The sequence below is a fragment of the Falco naumanni genome, chromosome 7 (genome assembly GCF_017639655.2).
Source record: "Falco naumanni isolate bFalNau1 chromosome 7, bFalNau1.pat, whole genome shotgun sequence".
Lineage (NCBI taxonomy): Eukaryota > Metazoa > Chordata > Aves > Falconiformes > Falconidae > Falco > Falco naumanni.
The window spans coordinates 70,327,148-70,347,713 of NC_054060.1; the positions used below are offsets into that span (position 1 = coordinate 70,327,148).

General features: G+C 45.8%; 1 protein-coding gene across 7 annotated transcripts in view; it reads left to right on the plus strand.

Moving 5' to 3' along the window:
* The first annotated feature begins 4,437 nt into the window (after window positions 1-4,437).
* AMBRA1 (autophagy and beclin 1 regulator 1) overlaps window positions 4,438-20,566 on the plus strand; it is a 135,555-nt gene continuing 119,426 nt past the window's right edge. The window contains exons 1-8 of one of the 7 annotated variants that reach the window (XM_040600285.1): window positions 4,438-4,597; window positions 12,742-12,914; window positions 15,237-15,492; window positions 15,734-15,792; window positions 16,529-16,712; window positions 17,382-17,554; window positions 18,329-18,395; window positions 18,985-20,444. In XM_040600285.1, coding sequence (XP_040456219.1) covers window positions 15,358-15,492; window positions 15,734-15,792; window positions 16,529-16,712; window positions 17,382-17,554; window positions 18,329-18,395; window positions 18,985-20,444 — 2,078 coding nt within the window. In that variant the 5' untranslated portion in view covers window positions 4,438-4,597; window positions 12,742-12,914; window positions 15,237-15,357. Of the gene's footprint in view, window positions 4,598-6,875; window positions 11,472-12,271; window positions 12,409-12,741; window positions 12,915-15,236; window positions 15,493-15,733; window positions 15,793-16,528; window positions 16,713-17,381; window positions 17,555-18,328; window positions 18,396-18,984; window positions 20,445-20,566 lie in introns of those variants that run through there. The other 6 variants (XM_040600289.1, XM_040600284.1, XM_040600283.1 and 3 more) reach the window with 6 other exon arrangements.

Sequence of the window (20,566 nt, forward strand, 5' to 3'; positions counted from 1 at the left end):
TGAACCGAAAGGGTCTCCACTCTCTGAACTGCCTGATGGTGTGTGATGCCAGAGGAGTCCTCCTGAGTGCAGAAACACACTGGCCAGGCAGCCTGCCCGACTGCACGGTGTTACAGCAGGCGGCCCTCACAAGCCAGTTTGAAACAGAGCTACATAAAAATGGCTGGCTGCTTGGTAAGTCAGTTTTTCATCATTGTTTTCTGTGGAAAGTCTATTGGCTCCTTATTGAGTCTAGAGCCTCTGGGCAAAAGCAATATAAAGTATATCAAAATTTACTTTTGATTGCTTCCCTGAAAATGCCTTGAGATTTGCAATTCAGTTTGGACCATCATTCTCTTAGAAGTCTAGAACGGTAGCTTCCAATCTGTGTTTTATGCAGTCTGATTATTATGTATTAGCTTAAATTCATTCTGTTGAGCACCTGTTTTCAGAATCCTATGCCTTTCTAGGCTGAATTTTGCAATTTTTAATTCTGTGTTGGGTCTTAGTCGAGCTGTCTTTTGCTGTGTTATGTAGCAAATGGATTATCTTCAAACTCTTCTGTGTTCTTCCAGCATTTCCCTGCGTAAATTTGAATGCCTTTATTTTGGGTTTTGTGACATTTGTAAATGTGTGTTATTGTTGCTCTTTCACGCTTTCTCATGCCTCCTGTTCTAGTGAGAGATATAAGTTATTTCGTGTCTGCAGTAGCAGAAAATCAAGGGTCAAGAGCTGAAATCTGTGGTTCATTCTAGGTGTGTAACCTGTCCTCCTCCTTTCCACTGCTAATAGGTGACAGCTCCTTCCTTCTCCGAACGTGGTTGATGACCCCGCTGCATATCCCTGAGACACCAGCTGAGTATCGTTACAACATGGCACATTCTGCCACTCACAATGTCATCGAGCAGACATTCAGAACCATTCGGTCACGTTTCCGCTGCCTGGACGGGTCCAAAGGCACCCTGCAGTATTCTCCAGAGAAATCCAGCCACATCATTCTGGCCTGCTGTGTGCTTCATAACATCTCCCTGGAACACGGGTTGGACGTGTGGTCTTCACCGGCCACAGGACACATGGAACAACCAGAAGAAGAGTACGAGCAAATGGAATCAATGGACTCAGAAGCCTGTCGTATTCGTCAGGAGCTTTTACTTACTCATTTTAGCTAATGTTGTGACAGAGAGAAAGCTTCTGACGGTTCATCTGGGAGGATATATGGAGCAAATATGCCCCTTCCTCTTCTTTAAGTTTGTAAAGACTAAGGAGAAATTTTACCCTCTTCATTTCAGGCGGTATTCTGAACTTCTCTCAATCTTTCCAGAGATGCAATTTAATAGCTAAATTTTTACTGTCATGATGCTTAGAAACTCCCCTTCCTCCTGACTTGGAGAGCAATGTCTAATGTGAGAGCAGCGGAGAAACTTGGGAAATTGAGAATGATGTAAAGCCTGTAAGCCTTGCACTGTTTTACAAAGCAACAATTCTTTGCCACTTGGTAACCCAAGCCACTTATGATTGACTTTTAAACAGTAATTCACACAAATTAAACTTCCTTGTGGGCTCATGCTATGAATTCATGAGCAGCAAAGCAAACATTTACCTTTTTGTTTGCAGGTAAAAATTCTTGCTAAAAAAAAAAAAAAAAAAAGCAGTTTTGCATACCTCAGAACCTAGCGATTCCTATTGAAAGCTGACAGCTGCATTCTGGGAGGGGTCTGGTTTTTTGCTGGTACACACCAGTGCTTGCACGTAGCTGGAAGGTCAAGAAGGGCTGAACATTTCTTCTTTCCCAAAGGGATGGGAGAAGATGTTAAGCTATGTTTGACTCTGCCAGTTACTTAACAGATAGCAGGAAATAGGCTAGTGAGTGTAAATCTAGTTCTTGCTAGATACGTCTGCCGTGACAGAAAACTACTTATCTTGTTGGCTGCTGTGAAAGAAATGGCAAGGGTCACAAAAATGGAACCGATTGTAAAAGTTCTCCATCTAGATCGGAGCTGAGGTACGGAAAGGCTGCTCTACCACTGCTGGCAATCTACCTGTTCAGTGGGAAAAGATGACTAATGCACGCAGTGGTTGCTGCCACAAGACTGGGAAGTTTCCTGGCAACGTTTGCTTTCCAAAATGTGTGGGTGTTTCCAAGGGTCACTTGACAGCAGTCTGAGAAAATTCTGTTTCTTAGATGTTGTTTACTAGGCAGTAAATGAAACAAAAGTGGTTGGGGATGCAGAATGCTGCAAAAATGTAGCTACTTAAAGTAGCAGTGCAACCATCTGGCACAGCAGTTCTGTCCTTTTAAAAGAAATAAGCCTGGATCCTGCCCCACGTCTGAAGAATAAGAAAGTATTGGACATGTTCTTAAGTGTAGGATGGAGATGCAGGATTAGATACAGTTTTGCCAGGTTTGCAGTGGCAGTAAGTGCTTACTGTCTGCAGAAAACCAAGCATGTGTTATGATGCACAACCGTTTTTGTAAGCCTTGATGAGACCTGTAAAATATTATGTACAACAATTGAAGATGCAATTCTATTTTCTTTACACATCTTCCCATGAGGTATCATGTAAGAACTACTGTTGCTCACTGTGGGAAAACCTCTGTTCTTTCACCTAGGAAGAAGCATACAAGCGTTGTTTTCTGGGAAAAAAAACCCAAACAAACCCCCCCAAATATTTTTAAGGTAAGAGTTGCTGCCATATACAGGGCCTGATGGCTCATAATCATATCTGACGGTCTATGCTAAAAATACTGATCTTTAGATGTAAACACCAGCGGACACTGAATGAGCTGCGTGGGTGACGCTAAGGTCAAGTGAGACTTGGACACATGTAGGTACAAACACTGTCACGTAATAACGAGCTGGAGTTTCTCAACTGATGCTATGAATAGCTCTTCTCAGCATGTGCCGAGACCAGAGTGAACTCAACGTGGAGGCACTTCCCGGAACATGTTTGCTGCTGGGTTTTGTCTTCCTTCTGCCACCGTCACCCTTGGTAGAGTTTAATTTCAAAACTGATCTCACTGCCTATCAGTTTGGGCAAAACCTGCATCAGGCCACACCAGACAAAACCAATCCGCTCAAAACTACTCTTTTTCCTTGAGTCAGATTTCAGTACCCTTCAGTGCACTTGGGAAATGGAACTTCCTCATCTAGAGAACAGTTTGCCCCACGTACTCCTAAGCAGCTTCCTTCAAAACAATTCATCTAGGCTTCTCTCTTTTCTCTCAGGTTTAGGTAATATTTAAATTTGACAGCTGAGAGTCATGTCTCTTTTCTGCTTTCTGGCTCCTCTGTACTTTCACCTCATCTTGCCAGCTACATCCCAGAGTACTTACAAAGTCTGCATATTGTCAGAGCTTTGAAAAATAAGGTCTGCCCTGACCATACAACATCTGATAAATTTCAGTCATCTGTTGGAGGATGACAGTGACTGACTCTCCAAGGTATTGCAGTTTTCACTGCTTGACTAAATTCCTTGTAAAATCCCATCATCGGCCCTTTCTAGTTTTCCTTTAAAATACCGACCTCCTTGAAGACTGTCTGTGCTGCAGGCTGCCTTTGCTCCCTCCAATCCTGTGTATTGCAGTAAACCTCAAGCCCTAAACATCACCTGTCTGGGCCTTTTGACTCTTCCTTTGCTGATTTACTGGTGCAAAGTGCCCTGCCTTGCTTAGATTTTCCTCCCACATCCAAGCTCACCTCCCTGGCAAGCTCTTACCTCTCCGATGTGGAGGGCAGCTCTGTGGGGCTTCTCCCTGTTGGGGGCCTGTCTTCAGGTGGGGCTGTGTACACGTTCTGTGGCTTCACTCTCTGTGAAGTTGGGAGATTAATATATAAGAATAAATATTAATGCTGTCCTGTTGCAGAAAAAGGAATTTTTCCAGTTGTGTCTCATCTGATTGCCCTTCACTTTCTCTAAATGCGATTCACTCTGATCCCAACTCTTTTCTCGCCTGTTTTTAATTACATTTTTTCCCGCTCTGTATCAGCCTGAAGGGAAAGACAAAAGGGACAGACAGTAGGTGTGGAGGGCGGGCTGCCGGTGTGCTGTGAGCGGCACAGGCCCGGCAGGAGCGGGGTGCTGCCCCGGCGGCCTCCCCGCCCGGGGGCGAGGGCCAGGGCCAACCCCCCCGGTGCCAAGTGCCAAGCCCAGCCGCAGCCCGGCCCGGCTCCGAAGGGTTTTGGGGGGCAGGCCGGCACGCCGTGATTCCTCCCGTGGCCGGGTGCCCGGCGCAGCGCGACCGCCGTCCCCACTGCCTGCCGGCCCCGCCTCCGCCCGCCACCGGCGCCAGCCTCCCATCCGCCCCCCGCCGCGCCTCCGCGCTCGACTGGTCTCGCCTGCTCTCTGTCGCCCCCAGGCGGCCGCGCGAAGAACCGCGCCGCGGTGGACGACATCGTCACTCGGCTGGCGAGGCCTGGCGGCGTTCTAGCCTCGGCTGCTCGGGCCTTGGTACCGCTCTCGGCGCCGCTTTTCGGGCTCGGCTCGGCGCTCGGCTGGCTCGCCTGGCCGGAGCTCGGAGCGGCGGCGGCGACGACCGAGCAGCGGGGGCCGCTCCTTCCGGGCCCGACCCTGGCCCCGGCTCCGCTCCGCCCGTCCGGCCCCGGCCCTTCCGCACCAGGTAGGCTCTGGGCCTACGCGCCCGGCCCGGCTCCAGGCCCGGCCCAGCCGCCGCGCTCCGGGCGGGCGGGCGCGGCCGGACCCGCGGCGGCGCCCCGGAAGGTGTCGGGCACCTGCCCGTGCAGGGCCGCGGCGGGCGGAGGGGCCGGGGCCGGCTACTGGGGCCTTTGTTTGGCCGCTGCGGGCCCGCGGCCTGCGGCGGGAGGGAGCGGGGAGGCCGCCGCGGGGACGGTTGGGCCCCGCTCCCCGCGCTGCCCCGGGCCGGCCGCAGGCGGGGGTGCAGCCCGCGACGGTGGAACGGGGGGTGGGGGGGAAGCTCTGAGGGGAGCTGCCCGCCTCAGCGCCCCGAAACCGGGGCTTACACCCGGGCCTGGGGTTCCCCTCGGCTCCCGCGGGCCGGTGCTGCCGTGCGCCCTCCGGCGCGGCCGGGCCGGGCCGCGTTCTGGGGCTGCTGCTCGGCGATAGTCGGTGCTGTCGCTGTTTCCCGGCTTCAGCCGAACAAAATGGGAACTGAGCGCTCCCTTCCCCAGCTCTCCTTCGGGTTTCCCCCGCGTCTGGCGGAACGCGCTTGTGCGCAGGATTATCCCCCCTGCGAGCGCTCCCGGCCGGGCGCCGGGGGTGGGACCCCCGTGCCCGCCGCCGGTGTTCGTCCCGCGGGGCGTGGGTTTCTGGGGTGGTCCTGGAGTTTGTTGGGATTGCTGGTTGTGTCGGTGCTGTGGTTTCTGCTGCCTTTGGAAAATAATGTTTGCAACAGAACCCCTGTGCCTAACTGGTGTTCCATCTTCCAGAGGTGCTCTAGGTGGTTACCAATAATTTTTCCCGATATGCACTTTTACAGGATTATTCTGGTGTAGGAGACCGATGCAACGATAGCTGTTATTTAGGGGCAAGCTAGTCCTTGGAGAATCAGCTGTATGAATGTGTTCAGCAAGAGTGCTCGGTGCTGCTCTATTTTCTCCTCTCTATGAAATGTTCTTAGATCTTTATATAGAAAAACAATCTCTTTTTTTGTATTTGTCCTTGTTTACTGCTCCACCCAGTTTGGTGTCCTCTGCAAATGTCATCTGGCTTCTTCGCCTTTGCCACTCCCATCCTCTTTCAAATTGCTAATGGGAATGTTAAAATGGGACCTAGGAATGACCTGCCGGTAACGTAATGCTCACTGCCAATCCAGTACCGGACTGTTTAATTTTGTTGTTGGGTCAGTTTTCAGAATGTGGTACGAGGTTAAATCCGGGCAGATTTGAATGTCTTATGGGTGACGTAGGCAGCAGTACCTGAGATTCTCTGCTAAATTTAAAACGCTTGTTTGTGTTCTGGAAGGCTGCTGAAGTGCAGTTTATAACATTCGTAACTCTTCGGTGTAGCTTGCTTACTCATTCTGTAGTCCGTACCTGGTTTTGCTGTAGATAACTATTTTTTTTATTATTTTTTTTTCCAAATTGGTCCGTTTGTTTCAGCGGTTACAAATATCTTGTACTCATCTGTTGCTTTGCGGCAGCGTGGATGTTAATGAGTACAGCAGTCCATTAGCATTTAGGTTTTTTGTAATACTTGGCATGAAGAATATATTTCAATCCAAATGTCTGGACTTGCCTTTTCAGATTTAGCTGCTGGGGAGTTGATGCTGAGTGTTTACTTTGCCGATGACTTCTTCTTAGTTTTCTTTCTTTTGCCCTTTTCTGAGTCATAACTGACCATCTGGATTGTTGTTGGTTGTTTTCTACTCTTCCATTTTCTGTGCAGCACTTCTAACTTTTGCGCAGCTGTAACAACGAGTTGTAGAGAAGGCAGGTGATGATGCAGTCTGCTGCTATTCCCTTGCCACAAATTAGGCATTTCAATACTTCGCCCTTTTTTTGTGTCATAATTTCTTATGGAACTTCTGGAAAGTAACTTTAGTATCTTTTATGCCATGGTTAGCAAGCCAACTGAATTCAGGGCTCTTACAAGTTATTGCTGATGTTAATACTTACTCGTGCTATTAATACCGATGGCATTAAGGCACCTTTCCCCCCCCCACACACACTATTGAGTTTGTATTTTTGGACACCTGATACAGGGCATGCCTTGTGTGTTTCGGTGTTAGTGGCCTTGCGCTAACCTAGCAAGGACGGTGATAGACACAAAATATTAACGAGTTGAGGACAAAAAATTTGTGGTTTTCAAAAGTCAATAACAAGGTGATGTGCAGCGGAAGAGGATTAGTATTAGGGATATTTTGATGGAAAGTTGTTAAATGATAGTTGCTTAAAGAAAGACCCCTTGATTGGGTTGCTTAAAACAAGAGATCTTGTCTGCCTCTCAGGATTTAGGGTCGGTTGGTAAGAACTCTGACGAGGATTGTTGTCTAATAACTGTTATCTCCAGTTTTTGTAAACTGTTTGAAGGCGGGTGGGACAACGCGGTGCCAGGCCTGAGCGTGCTCCTAATCTGTGTTCGCCCAGCTCTGCTTTCAGTGCTCTGTGAGGTCTTTTGGGCTGTCCTGGCAGGGTGGTGGTTCCTGCTGCCCTCTTCCCGGCACGCAGCACGGATTCTCCACCTTGAGCAGCGCAGAATTGCTGAGAGGAGTCTCCAACCTGTTTTTTGGACATTTTCTCCTCTCGCTTTATATTTCTCCCACAGCCTCAGTCCAAGGCCGAGAAGGGAAAGGGCATCAAGAATTGGCTATGTTTCTTTGTCAGAGTCTAAATCTTCTTTGTCTCCCACCTCTTTAGTTCTGATATATCTGTGTGTGAAGACTTCGGCTTCTGCGTAGATCACTTCTGCTTTTTGGCTTGTTAGCTTATTTGATTATTTCCATGTGAGCAGGAAATTATATGAACTGCATTTTTTAAAATATGTTCTTGCTTCCAGTTGCTTTTTCTTTATTACTTGGATAAGGTATACGTGCCTTGAGCGCAGCCTTGAACACATAAACAACTTTGTCTTTATCTTGTGGATACCCGACGCTGTTTCTGCAACCGTGTAGCGTTTGTGCTCCCAAATTTCTCGTGGGTGTATAATTTCACTAGGGGGCACTTGGCTGTGGCTCTCGAGCTGGAGGAACCTTGATGTGACTTCTAATGTAAATGCTGGCATTTTGAATTGAAGATGCCTTCACTTTCCTGCTCAAGTGAGAGTAATTCTCTTAAGAGGTTAATCTGAATTCTGTGTAGCTCTGTTTCTCTCTCGCTGCCCCTCATTTCCTGCTGTGTATACACTACTTGGCAAAAGATGCCATGGTCTGAGTAGAGAGCTGGGGAAACCAACTCTTCATCTTCTGGATCTCAGTTCAGCTGCTTGTCTTACGTTACAGCTTTGTGAAATTATATTTATTCGCTTCCTGTCATCTGGATTGGAACGAATCTCTCTCTTCTCGAGAATTCATTAAGTTTATGTGGCAGTTGTAATAATAGTCATGAAAGTGCTCCATATTCTCCTTGGTAAGTGCAACTGTCAGGATCCAGACACAGCTGATCACTTAGTTTTATTTTTATTACTTCCCTTTTTACGTTTACTATTCATTTTCTGACCTTTAGGAGTTGGTACCTGCACATTTCTCTTCCACTACTTCATCATTTTGCCATAAATAACTAGCAATTTAATGTACTTTTTTTGACCGAAAAATTCTCTTAAGAGTGTTATAGCTCATTTAATCCAGACTGGGAAGACAAATTACGATTCTAATAGCAGTCAGCTCCTTGTTGCAGTCGCATAGGATCTTAAAGTGGCAATGTACTGTTGACATCTTTGTAATGTAGTTGAATTTCCTGAGCTGTTTATAGTTCCAATTTGAAACATGACATTGAATTTTTTAATCATGAAGCACTAATGCAAGTTATTTTTCTTTAGGAATCCTATTCTGATTTATATGGAAGTGCTTAGAGTGTGGACGCAACTTAGAGCAGTGTATCTAGTGCATCTGTAGACGATGTGCTTTGGAATTACTTTCCACAGCTCTCTGGCCTTAATCAAGGGAAAACTTCAGCTTACGGAATAATACTTTGGGGAATATCTTTATAACTTTGAAGTCTAAAGCCAGGGCTATGTGATGAAAGCAGCTTCATGGTATTAGTTTTGGACTCTTGCACAGTTGCATCATAAACTTACTTTCTCTCCTCCTGAAGCTTTTTTTTAGTGGGTGTTTTTTCCATATGTAGGGGCACGTAGTTGAAGGGTGTGCTCTAATGTCAGGAATCTACATGATTCTGGTGTCTTAAATTAAGTTATTTTTGCTTTTTTAAAACCATAATCAAGGATACAGAATTAGAAGCAGAGTGAAAGAATGGATTCTGGTTTTGCATTTTTTGTTGTTTTGATTAATCATGCTTAAGATAATCTTTTGTTACACCTCTGTGAACTTTTTACTTTGTGGGTTAGCCTTGTTCAAAGATTCCAGTGCTTTATTTCCAATTTTCTGTTCATTGAGATATCGCTGCAAGATAACTTAGTTGTGTCTGCAAAATGTTTTCTGGGTTGTTTGTTTTTAACCCAAGAAGGGCTAGAACCTCTGAGAACAGCTGATGTAGAAGTACCACAAATTTGAGAAGACAAATCATGTTGTTTGAGGAAAATTAATGCTCATCAGGTACATTGTCAGACATGCGTGTGGCCTGGTGGCTTAACACTGAATGTAGTCTGGTTCTTCCAACGCTTGTTTTAAGCTTTGATCTGCGGAACTAATCTGGATATGAGTCATGTCACTCATTTTTTACTGATTTTGTTGTTGTTATAGCATTATTCAAATTCCAGTGCTACGTAGTTCGGTTGCTTACCGAACTAGGGCTCTTTGCGTTGTCTTGCTTGGTTAGCTGAGTTGATGCAGTGCAAAGAGGGCAAATCAGCATTTTTGTTTTGGTTTTGCATAAACTTTTTTATTTTGATCTGTCTTTCAAGTAGAGACATGAAAAAGGTTAGTGGGAATGGCACAACACTTGGTATAAATTGCATCAATATTTTTAATGAAATTGTTAGTAGAATTCAGGTCTTCTATCTGGGATAGTGTTTCTGGGGCTTCTTATGTGGCATGGTTCCATGCAGCTTAGGAAGATGTTAGCATTGTAATCTCTGTGTTGCAGAGTGGGGGGGGGGGGGGGGGGGGGAAATCTTGGAGTGTAAACAAGGAAGGGAACTAGAAAGTTCCTGGAGCTATGAGACTGCTCACATATATTCCAAATGATGTTTTAGGCATGTGGGTTGTCCTTAGAAATCTCCTGTCCGTGGGTCTCAGAACCAGGTTTTATTGCTGTGTCAGTGAAGCTGCTGTCCCAGAAGGAGGGCCTGTGTAGTCTGCAGTCACTGGCAAGATGACCGCTTGGCTGTCTTCAACATGCACAATCTTTTCTTTGCTCTTTTGAGCTTCTGAAAGACACAGGCGTCTTGATAAAGCAGTTTGCCTCAAAATTGGACTATGTAAAACACAAGGGAAACTTATTTGTTGTAGAAAATGCTTTGAGGAAATAGCATGTCTTGTGACTACAGCCTGGGTGAGGATCGCTGGTGGTGGATTCAGGTAAAGCGTTTGGCTGTACTGCTGCTACGCTCTCTTCACACCTGTCTGATGATCTTCTGATCGTTCCTGGAGAACCCACCCACATGTACAATAGTGGGAATGCTAAAATTATTGCTAATATTTATGAAATGACTAAAGCATATTAAATACAATACAAAATGCTCTTGAACTGTTTAACATTTTGCTGATACTCAAAGCCTGAGAAACTGCAGTTTAATTTGGAGTAAATGAAACGGCATGCTTTGTTGTTAGTGCTGGACACTTTGCTTGAGAACAGGCATTTTGAAAGCAGAAGTTTCTGACTTACACAATAGGTAGGCCCACGGCCGGAGCTGGGATAGTTCAGAGTACTAATAATCTGTTTCTTGTCTTTTCTAGAGACAAGTTTGCTTGTGGTTTTGCAGGTCAGTGGCGTGCCTCATTGTTCGCAGCACTTTTGTTTTTGTTTTGTTGGGTTGTGGTTTTTTTTCCCTGTCTGTGTTCTTTTAATACAAAGTATACAGCCTGCACTGGTCCATAACCTGTGTGGATTATATCCATTTTACAGTCAATGCATTTGGGAAGTCTTAAAACTTGATGAAGGGACTTTGAGACAGAAACCACCAGCGCATGCTTTTCTCCCCTTTGGTCTTTTCTAGGGCAGCTTATACATGCATCCGCTCTGTGGATCCCAGATTGCAAAGCCAGAGACAGCTTTTATATTTCACTTCATGTTGCCTCTTTCTTCATCAGTCACTTGAGACCTCTTTGGGCAGAAAATTGTCTGAAATCATTGGGACATTTGTGTCTCTTGGATAGAACTTCTGTTATAAATAGCATTTACTGATGGTAGCTTTTTTCTTTTCAAACACTGGTAGAGCTGTTTACTCTGTTTCTGTACACGCACATCAGGAAAGGCTTTTAGTCTTGGACTCAGCATGCAGCCAAGAAGTTCTTTGGAGTGGTAATAGATTTGTAGTCTGAGAGCTGAAGGCCACATGAAATAGCTTCTTTTCCCAATCAAGAATTGAATAACAGGAGGTAGTACTTTCGATACTATTCTTTGTATCAAAGCCAGCTGTGCTTCCAGAATGGTGGTACCGCATCTCCACAAAATGAATAGCACCAAAGATGTTGGGGGAGGCAGGGCATGTTAAGAGATGGGACCACCATCTCTGTAAAGTGGTAGAGGTTCTAACTGGATTGGTAAACCACTGCATGATGCATAAAATATCTTGATATCCTTCCTGTATGGCGATTTGAATGTGCTTTTTATTCCTCTTCTCTCCCTATCTTTTTGTCAGTGTTTTCATGGAGTCCTGCACCACTATGAAGTATTACCGGTTTGCTGCTTCACTTCAGTTTTCTAGAGGTTCAGCATCTGTAACAGTGACAATTACAAGTGAGCTTGTATTGCTTTGAGGCTGGGAGTTCTTAAGGCTTCTTCGAGGGGAGCTGGCACAGAGCAAGTAGAAGGCTTGAGGCTGGGCTGTGTAATGCTCTTTCCAAAACTGTAAACAGCCCAGCATGCTGTCCTGAAGTGCCCTGAAGGGAGAAAACTGTTGAGGAAAGCTGCCAATTATAGAAAAATTTATGACTCTCCCCTTTCAGAATTTCTGTGGTGCCCTGGACCACATCCAGGGCATCAGCTAATCTTCCAGTTGTTGGACTCCGCTTTTGGTCTTCCTAATTAAAAAAAAAAAAAAAAAAAAAAAAACAGCCCCATCCCAGCCCCCCAACAAGAAGAGAACAGAAAAATACCAAACCCTGAGCAGTTCCTTGTTTTGGTGGTCAGCTGTTTATCAGTTGTGATAGCACGGGTATTTGTAATAGAAGCTGTTACTGAATCAGTCCACCTCTTGCCTGGACAGGTTTGATCCAGTGAGCTGCAAGTTTTCTTTATGCTGAGGCCTGAGAAGTATTTTCAAAGCCACTGCATTTCATTTGAACTGTGTTAGTCAGTCAGGTGGTTACCAAGCAGCTATAAATGTGGTTGGTACTGCCGTGGTTTATCTGCTAATGTTATTTAATAACATGCTGTCGTTGTTCAGTTGCTTATATTTGAGCAAAGTGTTTGGTGTTGGTGGGTAGCTTTACTAGATTACAGAAGGAACTGGCTCCTTAAAACAAGCTCCACCCCCCCCCCCCCCCAAAAAAAAAAAAAAAAAAAAACAAACTGAAACAAAAAAACAACCAAAAAAAACCCCCAGCAACAAACCAAACCGACCAACACTCCCCCAAAAAACCAACAAACCCAGCAAAAGAAAACACCACCCAAACCAATCCTGAAGGTATGATCCAATGATAAGGTTAAAGGCTTCCTGCAAAAGTGAGCAAAGGTAATGCCTGTGTCTGCACTGCACCTCTTTCTCCATTTGAAGGCTCTAATTTTTTTTGCCCGTCTGACGTGTTGCTGAACGTGTCACCAGCTAGGGGAGAGCAGTTACTGCATTCAGGCTAATTCACAAAAAGGAGTAAGCTTTCCCCTTAGGATGCGTAGATATGGCTTGGCCCCCAGAGTGATCCCGGGTAGCGCTGGAGTGCCAGCCCTGCTCAAGGAGGATACATTCAGTGTTCTCTAAAAAGATCCTAGCTTTAAAACTGTTGAGCAGGTTAGCCAGGGTGCTGTGTAGGCATTGGAGCCCTGAGTTTCTTTTGTTTTCTTTTCAAAGGGGATAAAGAGGTGAGTCAGAGGAAGCTGGAAAAATGAGGGACGGTCCCGGAGGGAAAAACATCAAGTTCAAACATGCTGGCTCAGGAGGTTCACATGTGAAGTGTTTGCTGTAGCCAGATTAGCTCAAGAAATTAGTATACATCCGCAAAGATTTAGATAAGCTGTTTCAAGGTAGGTACTTGATTTTATATAGTGAAGATGACTTGGTCTTTCAATAAGGTGAATATGAGAGGTTCGCTGACTGCAGTTGTAGTTGTTATCTGTTTCTTCGTTTTACAATAAGCAAACTTGTCTGTGTCATAAATAAACATAAAGATATTTGCTAAACTTCTTGATTTCCTTGTTGCTATTGTACTTCAGGGAACGTTAATGCTGATAGGACTGAAATGTTGCCAAGTTGTCAGAGCTTGTTCTTTCTCATGAGTAACTGGGTTATCCTGCTTGTAAATTATCAGGAACTCGTTAAGTTGGTTGTCCTTCACAGTTATCAAAAGGCTATTCCAAAGCTTAATGTTTGACATCTCCTCACACTTCCAGCTTATTCTGTCAGCAACTCTGGTCTTCCGTTTGTCTGGTTTATGTTTATTCTGGCGTTGTTGTCATCCTTACTTCTTGAATGCACCCATATAGAATATTCAGCTACTGTTTGCTTCATTTTACTAAATGAAACTACACTTACCATTTCCTCCTGTAAAATAGGCTTTTTATTGCCTGTTTCACTCTAAGCTGTCCTTCCCCTCCACGCTGTTTAACGTCTGAATCCAGTTATGTCTGAACATGGGTGTCTGGGGCTGTTTGCAGAATCCAGATGAGGATTTATTTGCGTTTAGTGATTCCTGTCTTATACTGTGCTTTTGGCTGTATCTACTCCAGCTATCCTTGTTCTAGCTTTTTTGGGTGTGGACTTTTTTAATCTGTACAGTTGCTCTTAAGAATCCGCTTGTAGCTGACATGTTTAGGTTTTGTGTTGCTTTTCAGTAAGGCTTTTGTTTTGTAGAATAATTCCTACTTAATGTTTGGCTGACTTTCACAGATTCTCGAAAGAAGGCTTATTTTACACTGCAGAGTTCAGCTTCTCTAAAATAGATGATCCCCATGCTGTTCACATTAAGCATCAGGGAATTTCCAGCTTGCTTGTATTTCTTTGTGGTGAATTTCTTTTCTAGGAAGATGGATGCCTCTACTTGTTCATCACTTGAAGTACCCTTTACTGTACTTTCACAAATGAAAACGGGTGTGCTTTATTAGAACTCATTTTCCTGGCTTATCTCTTCAGGCAGCTCCTCCCTGTAAGCAGCAGCTGTCTTAAATCATCTGCTCGGAAAGTTTTTTTTGGGGGGGAAGAGCGGAGGGAAAGAAAGATCTGCTGATGACTGTTCTGAGTTCCATCATTTCACAATTCATCTCTTCTTGTGTAGGTGAACCTTTTTTCCCCTGTATGTGTGTGTTGCTTTTGTAAGTTGCCACTTCCTCCTCTATTGGATATTGATGGTTTTGTTCAGTGTAACGACCTGAGGAGGATTTCTCTTTAGATCTTTATGTTCTAAAGAGATGGCAGAGTAGTAAGGGCACTCTGCTGGGATCAGAAGGTAATAGCGTTGTACCAACGTGTCTTCACTCATGTGTTCTAAGAAACTTCCTATTACTGGAGAGCTTTTGGTGGCAAACTCTGGTGTATGAGACCATTCAAAACCTGTGTAACTTGGTTGCTGTTAGGGTCGCTATATTTAGTTCTTTTAAAGAATTAACTTTTTTTTTTTTCCCTAGAAAATGGGTATTAATGCTTTCCTTAGCAGCTCAGAGTGTACCAAAAACATTAACATTTGGCATTGTGCTTTACTTGGATGAACTGTTGTTCTAAGAGCGCTGTAGATGGAAAGATAATGTGCAGACAGGCAAAGTGAATCATGTTGATGGAGTTGGCCAAGATGGCACTGCAGTGTAAGGTTTTGGTGTGATACATGGTTGTTTTTGTACACTGTAAGCTATTGTGATGGAATTGGAAGTAATTTGGACTTGAGGTCTATGATAATAATTACTATTACTGAAATATGAATAGTTTCCCGGAGACTGTCATATTGTCAATTTTTTTATCACCCTTGTCAGCCAGGACCTAAATCTTCAAGGTGTAAAGATTGTCTCTTCATATTTTCCTTTTTAATTTTTATATATATGTGTCGTCTTTTTTTCTTACAGAGTAAGAGGTAGAGGGAAGGGAAAGAGTTTCAGGGCAAATTTTCTGTTCTCTTTTAAGTGTGGCATGCCTAGGGCATGTGTACAGGGGAAGGGCTGGATGCTTTTAAAAGCCTTTCAAAGTAATCTTTGGCTGCAGAAATGTCAAAATTGGGCCTTGATAATGGAAGAAAGTAGCGAAGTCTGCAGGAGAGGATAGATTTGTATTTTAAATCTAGTCTTTTGGGATTTAAAGCTTTTCATCTAGGTGATCAAGGTAAAAGCTGCTTTCCTTACCATTCTCTTTTCTTCTCTTTCTAGGTTTCCATGAAGATAAACAATTGAAATGTGGATAGCCTGTTTGTAGCTTCGTGGTGGTTCTCATCTGGAACCTGCTGGTGTCTTCTCCCAGTAGCTGGTGTAACGTTGGCCACTGAGAGCCATGAAGGTTATACCGGAGAAGAACGCTGTCCGCATCCTGTGGGGTAGGGAACGGGGTACCCAAGCCTTGGGTGCTCAGCGGCTCCTGCAGGAGTTGGTGGAGGATAAAACTCGATGGATGAAATGGGAGGGCAAGGTAAGGTTGTGGGATAGAGGTGCATTGCTCGATCTTGGAGTGGGGGGAGGCAGGGATTTGAAATAAATTGTCTCGTGATTGTACATTTGATGTGTTGATATGCTCTCTGGCTCTGTTCAGTTCCTGCAGTGATGTGATACTAGATATGTTCCTGCAGCGGGTTCCCCTTGTCTGTGTGGCTTACAGTTAAAGTATGATCATATGACACTTGCAACACTTCCTGCTTTGTTGGCTTTTTCAGAAAGTTGAGTTACCAGACAGTCCACGCTCCACCTTCTTGCTGGCGTTTAGTCCAGACAGGTAATTAACTCCTAGTTCGTTCCCTGTTTCAGCAGTCTCCTTACACTTACAAAAGTGATGGAGGCCTGTGCCCATTGAGTTGTCCAGTCCTGAATAGCCAAGTGAAACTTCTGGTTCCTGACATGCATGGATGGAACGTGTGCACCTTCCTAATCTCACAGCTTCGAGCATAGTTGGTGTTTAATTTCTGAGGTACCCAAGCGATGCATAGTTCGAAGGAAAAAGGATCTGTGCCGCCACCGTGGGATTTCATAAGAAACTTGAGGGAGTAAAGGGTGTTTTAGCACAACGTGCGGAGTGATGTGGCACACCCACTGGGATATCTAGGACTAAGGAACAGAGCAGAACGATGTGTGTATTGGAAACAGAAATGGAGGTGGGATCTCTCCTAGTGTCACTTGATTTGGCAGTGGTTGAGATGGTGTGGAGAATTGGGAATATTGAATTGCCCCAAACTGTCACTCAGGAGTTCCTTCTGAGCTGCACGTTCATTCTGACTTTCAAGGTCAAGTTTGTGCTTGCAGATCGGATGAGCTCATGTTTGCATGGACCCTGAAATCTGGCTACAGGAAGCTTTGTGGCCACTGGTGAAACAGTAGCCTCTTACCCTTTGAGCTCTGTGTGGGAGAGCTGCTGGGTTAGGTGTGAACAGACCCCGTTGAGATGAAACCAACCACGGTCTGGTTTTGCTGTACTCTTCTCATGCTAATGTTTGTCCTACCTTCTGCATTCCCAGGACCCTGATGGCTTCCACACATGTGAATCACAACATCTACATCACAGAGGTGAAAACGGGCAAGTGTGTTCATTCCTTGGTTGGACATCGCCGCACTCCCTGGTGTGTCACCTTCCATCCCACCATCCCGGGCCTCATTGCTTCAGGATGCCTAGATGGGGAGGTTAGAATTTGGGATTTACATGTAAGTCTTTCCTGAAACGTACGTGCTTTTGGTATTTGGTGGGTGGTGACTTTTTTTTGGTCTGAATTGGTTTCCCAAATGTTGCCTGGCAAGAGAGCTGTTTGGAAGCTTTGCTGGGACCTGTCTCTAAAAACATAGAACAGATCATAGCCATCCTCTTCTGTCTAGAGAGGAGGTGACAGATTTCTCGTCCGATCCCACCAGGTAGGTCACGCTGCTTCGCTGTGCCTGTTTATTTGATTAGAGTGGCACAGATAGTGCTGGAGAACTTTGTGCAAGGTGCCTGTTTAGCTTATGTAAAAGACGTGCCGTTTTTCATTCCACTGATGAGCACATCTGAACTCTTTATTAGAGAAGCTGCTGCTCTGCCAGCTCTGCTATTGGCACAGAGGCAAAACACAACATACTTACCTGGTCACTTTGAAACGCAGCGTTTTTACAGGCTGCTTGAGACACACTTGCCTACAACAATACGTCTGTGGTTATTGCTGCAAATAGTGTTCTGTTCTAGATATGACACGTGACCTCGTATGAGCGCAGCTGTTGTTGCCAAGAATGCATGTCGCTTCCATGCTCTAGGCAGAGTCTCGGAGAGATGGCACGTACATGGAAACCTAATGTTCTCAAACTTTATGATAAACTGCTTGTGATTCTTGACTCCTCACTCAGGGTGGAAGTGAGAGCTGGTTCACAGATAGCAACAATGCCATCGCATCACTTGCTTTTCATCCTACGGCTCAGCTCTTGCTGATTGCAACTGCAAATGAGATACATTTCTGGGACTGGAGTCGTCGGGAGCCTTTTGCAGTGGTGAAAACAGCTAGTGAAATGGAACGGGTCAGGTGAGTTCCTGTTTCTGGGGGAAGAGAACACTTGTATGTGAAAAACGGTCACATTTGGGGAATGTGGCGGGGTCCTCTGGGATGCTGCACCCTCCGCACTTGAGGCAGTGGAGAAAAGTGTTGCTTGCAGCTCCTTGACTCAGCTGGTAGAGAAACAGTTTTGTGGGTGGGAAGGAAGGCATTTGGACATAATAGATTAGCTTGGTGGTTCATATTTGTAATCGAACCTGTGCCCGATAAATGCCCAGAATCTGCTTCGTGTTAATTTGTAAGCTTAGTAATTGTTAGCCATAAGGATGAGAGAACGCAGAAGCTGCTGGAAGAGAATGCTGAGCTATTACTTTGGTGCAGTTATAGAGAAAACTGGAAACTTGATGCCTACCTTTGAGCAATTTAAAATAAGACAATGATGTAACATTCAAGGCAAGTTAATCTCTCCCTTTGCACCAAATTCCCGTTGGTTATGTATACGTACATATTCCTTAAAATTTCATGGCTATTTCAATTGATACAGCAGTACTTGTTTCTAGCTTTTAACTTCTGTATAGTATTGCTGTGGACTATAAAATAGCTACAGCCTTTGCCTGGATAAGTATGTTTTCTTCTTAATGCATGAACTTTTTTACATGCTTCAGAAGATGATGATGGTAACACAATATTGTTCTCATTGCAAATATTTCACGTGGGGTTTTCTTTCCCGATGTGTCCAGCTTCCTGTGTGTCAATGTGGAATGTGAGCTGATGATTGATACTCTGGCTCTGCTTTTGTCTTAGGCTGGTACGGTTTGATCCCTTGGGACACTACTTGCTCACAGCAATTGTTAACCCTTCTAACCAGCAGGTAAGGGAAACGTCAGTACCTGTATATATAGCCTGGCTAATTACAAGGCACTATAATCATTAAATCTGGTCTGTTCCTAAGCAGCCTCGTGCTTTTCTGAAAACCTGAAGTCCTTCTAAGCCGAGTTCTGTCTTACCTCTGTTGGTCACTTGAATGCTCTCGTGTTATATGCAGGGCTGTTAAAAAGCTCTCTGAAGCATGTGGGTTTTTTGCCCTTGCTGTCTCATTAGTGGTGGGACAGATGTCCCCATGGCCTTGCTTTTTCTGTTCTGTTGTGACATTCTGCTGGATTTGAAGCTATGGGAGGTATTAACAATGCTCCCCACAGCTGCTGACCCTCAGATGCTGATGCTTCTGTTCATATGAACAGTGTATTGTCAAAGCTCACTAGGCTGTAGGCAGAGGGTGTCTGCATCCATGAAATGAACTTTGAAATAGTCTCAGCTGGTTCCCTGCAAGTCGAGGCCCCCAGGAAGGGACTTACCGCATCCTTTCATCTGTCTGGGGTGGTGGCTGGCTTTCTGCTGGTCTTTTGGAGGTACGGGATTTTGCTGTGAGGTGATTGAACTTTGATCGCTTCCTTCTGCAGAGCGATGAGGAAGTGGAAATCTCCGTGGACAGCACAGAGATGCCACATTATCGCCAGCGTGCTATCCTTCCGTCTCAGCCTGTGAGGCGCACACCCCTTCTCCACAACTTCCTGCATATGTTGTCCTCCCGCTCCTCTGGCATACAGGTGGGAGAGCAAAACAGTGTTCAAGACTCTGCTACCCCATCCCCTCCACCGCCTCCACCACCACCACCTCTGCCTCCAGCCAGTGAGAACACAAGGGCATCTGTCTATAACAGGCTCCGGGAGCGTGTCAGCTATCCCACAGCAGAGTGCTGCCAGCACCTGGGGATGTTGTGCCTTTGCAGCCGATGCTCTAGTGCAAGACTTCCTTCTTCTCTCTTCCCACACCAGGAAAATGCACCCTCCACGTCTTCTGGGGCCACTGGCACTTCCTTCTCCTCTGTGCAAACAGAGCCTTATCAACCCCCAGAGCAGGCATCCGTAGCGCAGGAGGAGCAGGGGATACTTAACAGGCCCTCTGCTTTCAGCACAGTTCAGAGCAGCACTGCTGGCAACACCCTGCGCAACCTTAGCCTGGGCCCCACGCGGCGGTCCCTCAGCGGGCCCTTGGCAGGCCACCAGTCCCGGTACCAACAGTCTGCGAGAGAGATGGCTTCGGGCTTAGGTGGGTCTGACTGGTCCAGGACAGTGCTGAACATGAGCTCTCGGTCAGAACTGGAAGCCATGCCCCCCCCTAGGACCAGTGCCTCCTCCGTCAGCTTGCTGTCCGTGCTGAGACAGCAGGAGGGAGGTTCCCAGGCATCGGTCTATACCTCTGCAACAGAAGGGAGGGGCTTTCTGGCCCCGGGGGCTGAGGTGGACAGTGGTAGTAGCGCTGGCCCGAGCAATCCGGCCAGCATCCGTAATGAGCTCCAGTGTGATCTGAGGCGATTCTTCCTGGAATATGACCGGCTTCAGGAGTTAGATCAGGGGATTGGTGGGGAGCCCAGCCAGGCGCAACAGGCTCAAGAAATGCTCAACAACAACATTGAGCCTGATCGGCCGGGTCCCTCCCATCAGCAGACTCCACACAGCAGTGAAAACAATTCCAATTTGTCCCGGGGTCACCTGAACCGCTGTCGCGCTTGTCATAACCTGCTGACCTTTAACAATGACACGCTGCGCTGGGAGAGAAGCACGCCTAGCTACACACCAGGGCAGGTCCAAAGCACGTTTGAGGGTGTGCCTCCAAATACCAGCCAGGTGCAGCCTGCAGAGAGAACCGAGGGCAGAGCTCCTGCCTCTAGCAGGCTGCAGCTGGGCAGCTCTTCCACCCCGCAGGAGGAGAGGACCGTGGGAGTGGTCTTTAACCAGGAGACGGGGCACTGGGAAAGAGTTTACAGCCAGTCGGCTTCAAGCAGACCTGGGAATGTATCACAGGAGGCCTTAAACCAGGAAATGCCTGAGGAAAGCTCAGAGGAGGATTCACTCAGGAGGTAAGATATATGCTTGGCCTTCCTCCTCTATTTTTTTCTTAAACCTTTCCCATCTAGTCTGAGTTTTCCAGTATTTTCAGAGTTGAAAACCTTTTATCAGCTGTTTATGTAGATGAAAATGG